General features: G+C 37.0%; 1 protein-coding gene and 1 non-coding gene across 2 annotated transcripts; both read right to left on the bottom strand.

The window, feature by feature from the left end:
* Positions 1-2,544: 2,544 nt before the first annotated feature.
* On the bottom strand, positions 2,545-3,679 carry LOC123540327 (juvenile hormone esterase-like). The gene has a single exon (XM_045325259.2). It carries the CDS (start codon positions 3,519-3,521, stop codon positions 2,706-2,708), a length of 816 nt encoding a protein of 271 aa, XP_045181194.2. The 5' UTR covers positions 3,522-3,679; the 3' UTR covers positions 2,545-2,705.
* Positions 3,680-6,133: 2,454 nt separating this feature from the next.
* On the bottom strand, positions 6,134-6,207 carry Trnai-aau (transfer RNA isoleucine (anticodon AAU)). Its single transcript has one exon. It is a non-coding gene; the product is annotated as a tRNA-Ile (tRNA).
* Positions 6,208-6,239: the final 32 nt, after the last annotated feature.

Raw genomic sequence — 6,239 nt, forward strand, 5'->3', positions numbered from 1 at the left:
ATAACTCGTTCGTACAACTTTCTAACTCGTATGTATGATTTACATGTAGCAACTCCCAAGTAAGACATTGTAACTCTAACATACATCGTACAAACTCATATAGATGACGTACATGTAGCAACCACCAAGTTAGACATAGTAACATACAACTTACTATATCGTATACATGATTTAAATGTAGTTATTCCCACATAAGACATAGTAACTGGTACATACAACGTACAAACTCGTATACATGACTTACACGTAGTAACTCCAAAGTAAGACATAGTAAATCCTACATACAACGTACAAACTCGTATACATGACTTACATGTTGTACCCCCACGTAAGACTTAGTAACTCGTATATACACCTTACTAACTCGTATACATAACTTACATGTAGCAACTCCCAAGTGAGACACAGTAACACGTACATACACGTACAAACTCATAAACATGACTTACATCTAGTAGTAACTCCCATGTAAGACATAGTAACTAGTACATATAACTTACTAACTCGTATACATGACTTGCATGTAGTAACTCCCAAGTAAGACATAGAATCTCGTATATACAACGTACAAACTCGTATACATGACTTACATGTAGCAACTCCAAAGTAAGACATAGTAACTCGTACATACAACTTACTAACTCGTATTTAAAACTTTATAACTCGTTCGCTCGACTTATTAACTCCTATGTATGACTTACATATCGCAACTCCCACGTAAGACACAGTGACTCGTACGTGTAAGACTTACTATCTCCTATGTATTACATAATTACTCCCAAGTAATTTCTACGTAGAACTTGCTTTATGTTTTAATGTAGGAGTTAATCAGTCGTGGCAATTTCCGCGCAAAGACGCATTTTCTAGTGTTATTTCAACAATGTTCGGCCCTTTAGGTTGTTCATATGAGCACATGACTTTAAGGTACGAACGGACACGCGTAATCGCACGGACATTACCGATTGTCATTAATGAACTCGTTTGGTCGATTTTTTTACATGCATCTACCTGGGCCCAGTTGTTCGGAACTTTAACAAGCGATTAAACTAACGGTTGATTAACTTTTAGAGTTATTTTTCGGCATTTCAGACGACTTTGAAAAACGAAAGTATGGGGTAAGAATTTTGAACAATGAAAGCTCATTACAATAGAATCAAAACATTTCACTAGTGTTTCCCACCAAGTCTAGTATTTTGAATTAAAATTTAACTGGCGATTAGTTTAACAGCCGATTAAAGTTTCGAACAACCGACCCCAGATGGTGTAAGCAAACAGTACTGAAAACGATTCTGTCACATGTTAAGATAATTTAAGCATATTTGCCATCATCTGTTCATAACATTCCGAATTTAAAACAAGAAAACAAGAGAAAAACACATTGCTAATGCCAATGAAACAGACAAATTTCCAGCAGCACTTGTGATTGTCCCGTCCTCACAATTTCCCTTGCCGTCCCCTTGTACAGCATCAACAAGATCCGGAAATACTTCCAGCCAGAAGTTAGCCTCTTCCGCATAGAAATGTTGTTTGACAGATTCATTAGACATGGATTTGTCCAGCACCAGATCATCTCCGATTTCCGTGCTGTATTGCGGCCAGGACGGTGAAACTAATTCAGGTCCGTTTGGATTGCTGAAATATTGAAAAACAGACGAAAAACATAAATATACAGGTATCTTTTTGGGGTCATTTGGCTGCAATGGAATTGAATGAAGACAAATAAACACACAGAACCGGGAGGAATATGTGGTATACGGAACGAGCAGTTTGAATTTACAAACATCAAAAAAAAAAGGAATCATATCGAATATTTTCGAATTATTATAAATTGACAGGTCGATTTTAAAAAGGTCTTTTATGTTATCTTTAAGGAATTTTAAACTTTTGAAGTATATTTGTTACGTAAATAATTATCCATGTTTTGACGTTGTTTTTTTTTGAAACACAAAATCAAATTCAATCCAAAATATGCTGTTTTACCCAGATTTGACGAAATTTGTCCAATATGTCATCATTTTGATCATGAGTTCATTTTCCCAAGCATTCTCATCACCAACACCAAGGAAGCCAAATGATCCCATAATAAACGTGATTTCGTCAGCGTGGCCAGCTCCTGGTATCCAGCTTGGTGTTGGTAAAGCCCGGATAGATGGTTTTGGCGCGAAATGGTACATAAAGTTTCTAGAAGCAGACGACACTTTATGAAGACGTGCCATTTGTATTGCTGGTACACCAAAAGTGGTATCACCTCCGAATTTATCTACCAGTAGGCGAATGGCGTTGTAGTCGTTAGGTTTATTCCAGTTCGTATACTGGGCCTCGACTAGCTGCATAATTTCTTGTGCAAATGCTGTATGATACGTAAAATTCATCAAAACGGGCAAGTACACTTCTCTCATTTCATCGCGTGATGGCTGCAAGTACTCTGTTTGTGCAAGGTCCAATTCAGACGGCAGTAAAGGCATAATATTAGGAAATAAAGACACTCCTTCGTTTGCATTAAAACCACTCAAAATATCCAGTGAGCGGAAAAATTCGATTTCTTCTAATCCTCGACCTTCAATAAGTTCAGACATCTTTGCAATATTCTGAGGGTTTATTTTAATCAGGTCACCATCGACTACTGGATTGAAGGAAACGCTGTGTCCCACTTCTTTTAAAACGGTTAGATAATCAACTGCACTTTTCTCCCTTAAGCATTGCATTTACTCATCTTTTGAGTAATATTCACATTTTAACCTATCAGCTATGGCTAACACGTCTTTAAATCCGTCTCTTTCCAAGTTTATAGCAGGTGCGGACATACTTCCACTTTGGGCAATGATTCTCTGGAAATATCCTCGATTGCCCGGAGAAAGAGCGTGCTGGATAACACTCATAGCACCGGCAGATTCACCAGCTATTGTTATTCTTTGAGTATCTCCTCCGAAGTCCTCAATGTTATCATGAACCCATTTGAAAGCCAAATGTTGGTCCCATAGACCATAATTGCCATGCGCGTTATCATCTCCAGTGCTGAGAAACCCAAATACGCCAACTCTGTAGTTAATAGTAACTACAATTATGTTACCCGCTAGAGAGAGGGTAGAAAAATCATACTGGCTTGCACCTCCTTCTTGAAACCCACCTCCATATACCCAAACCATTACAGCATGTCCAGATGTGCTATCGGCTGTTCGCTCGGGAACATATACATTAAGGTACAAACAATCCTCGTTCTGTTGTTCGACTGGAACCTCTGGATAAGCAATCTGTGGACAAAATGCGCTGTGACTCTGCGCATAAAACGGCGAAGGCAATGACGTCATAGGTTCCGGCTTGCGAAATCTCAGATCCCCAACTGGTGGTTTGGCAAAGGGAATACCGAGGTATTCGTGTACATTTTGGTAAGGTAATCCTAACTGAATAGTTTTCAATTTTCCAACAATTTCACCCAGTTTGCCGTTTATTATTGGATCCTGGGAATTTGCGAACACTACAAAGGTGGAAAATATCACCACGAATAAGTATAAAGTGTCCATATTCGTAGTCCAACCGCATTCACTGCGTCACTGACAGTAAATAAATTTTATGAAGCCTATAAATCTGAAGAGTAAAGTACATGTACAAATATTTATTTAGTTAGTGAACCGGAACTGTACACTGTCCTACCTCGGACGTTCGATCGGACGTTCTAACGAAACGGTCTTTATGTGACACCCCATTGTTCTCTTTATTGTTTTAACAGTCACATAAAAAGAAAAATAGTCACATAAACAGAACGGAATGAATGACATCAAAGAGAAAGTACCGTTCTGCAGTCACTTAACCATCATTTCGCGGGCACGTTAATACTATACAGGCAAACAGGCCACAAACTGGCTACTTTATTTATTTTTAGAATGGCTTACTCCTATACTCAGGTACGGAAGGTTGCCACCCGGGGAGAACTAGTTTGCAGTTTTTATCCTACCCTCATACAAGATATAGCACAAAATTGGCCTGCCTAATAAACTTTGCTTTATCTAGTCAGTGTCAAGATATCACTTTTGCGGGAACTTTTGAAATCACATATTTTATCAAATTATTGCATTGAAACTGCCACCGTTGTATTGGAAATGTTTGAACTTCGAAAATGAGTGGTCAAATCATAGGTTTTTTATCCAGAAACAAAAAAGTTATTGCTATTTTTAATTTTTACAGCACTTCAGCCGGAAATTTTGAAAACACTTTTTCATTGAAACTGTTACAATTGTATTGGAAATGTCCTAACTAAGAAAATAAGTGGTAATATCAAAAGTTTTTATCCAGAAACAAAAAAGTTATTGTAATTTTTCAGTTTCATCCACAAATTGAATTGCACTTACAAACGTCAAATATGACGTCAAGTCTGCACGCTGGTGCTCATTCCAACGACTTTTCCCCCAATTTTCTGAGCAGGTAGGATAAATAGAATAATTTATTAGGCTCGTCTGCGAAAAAATATATGGCTCGGCAGAGCCTCGCCTAATATATTTTCTTCAACTCGCCTAATAAATTTAAATTTATCAGACAGTAACCTAATATTCTCTATATCTCGGAAGTTGTATACTCAAAGTATATAAATAAGCTTTTATCAATAACAAAGTCCTGTACGTATTGTCCTAAGTATTGACCTATTCCGTATCATTTCCGTAATTTAATTTTTGATGTCCGAACCTACATAGCGATATAACTATGTTATATATATAATATATTTTATAATTGACATAATATCGTACGTGCAGGTAGCTGTGCGGACAAAGCGTGTAGCTACCAATCTCAGAGTTGTGTGTTCGAGTCCAGCGTCAGGCATATTTCTGAAACTTGACAGGCAGAAAAATAGTTACACTTATCTGCTCACACTTATCATGATTTTATGGTTCATTTATTGAAAGAAATGCACTTGTATTTAAGTTAACCGTTGTAGGGAAATGTCGTATAAAAATCTTTAAAAGTACCTAAGATAAAAAGCGTTCCCAGAAAATGAATACTTCTAGAAAATAAAACCGTTAAAATTCGTGAAATAAGTTACATAAAGTAATGTAGGAATAAAAGTAAATCGATAAAATTACATAACATTGAATTAAGAAAATGATCTGTAAGAAAATGAACTGAGTTGATTAAGGACTATTATGGACAATTCCCTGTCAGAGGAAGCCAAGAAGGGAGCTTCAGCAATGATGGCTGACAAAGAGTTCCCCACTTATATCTTATATTGTTTCGGGAAAGAGACTGTTTGAATTGGTCAGTTAATCGATCAGTGTTATTATATATCCCAGAACATTGTAGAAAATTCTGTCAGCAATAATACTAATGTTTCCAACCGACGTATATATAGGGCAAGTGTGGCTACTTTGAACCTTTGAGAAACTCTTTATTTGTTAAGCATGTATTGGTTGTAATAAAGTAAGTGATAATGTGGTGAACTCAACAAATCAATGACCTGTCGCTGTTGAATCACAGCCAGCACAAAGTACAACTCGTCCTTAGGCTAGGTAGACGATAGTGCTTTCTTGCATATCAGACGGAGGTTTCCGGTATTTTCACCGGTGCTGAAAAACTCCGGAGTGTAAGATGACTCTCGTGCTGTAAATGACGTATTGCGAACTACATATATGTAGAATTTAAAGTTTATATCATAAAACGGAATAAAAATCCAATACCTAGATAGTTCCTATTTTCCCTAATAGTTTATTTCTCGATTCAAAAAGCGCAAATTTATTAAAATTACATAACGTTACGCTACTAGTGATAAAACAAAACCTGAACTAAACATTGTTATTTGTCTTTGAAACGTCATGACGTCTTTCCTGTTTACGGACGTTGTTTTCCCGCGCTTTGTTTAAATACGCTGCTGTAAGTAAATAGTTCTAAAAAGAAAGTCATTCGTTTGATTTTATTTTTAGAATTATTTCTTGAATATGGTACGCAAGAAAAACATTCTATCACTGGCTGTAGGTGCAGATAGGAATATCCGGCTCTCGGGTGACTGTTACCGCCTTAAACAATTACTGTCGAGGCCGGATATTCCCATCTGCACCTACAATCTTCGACCAAGTACAAAATTCAGTCAAAGTGGGTTGTTAAAATGTGTTGTAACTCTGAGAGTAAAAAAAGGTAAAAAAAAAAATATTGGCCAGTGTGGGGGTCGAACCCACGACATTCGCGTTATTAGCACGACGCTCTAACCGACTGAGCTAACCGGCCACTTGTACCGTAGCTATGTTATTATTTAACTT

This window comes from Mercenaria mercenaria, chromosome 1, assembly GCF_021730395.1.
Source record: "Mercenaria mercenaria strain notata chromosome 1, MADL_Memer_1, whole genome shotgun sequence".
Lineage (NCBI taxonomy): Eukaryota > Metazoa > Mollusca > Bivalvia > Venerida > Veneridae > Mercenaria > Mercenaria mercenaria.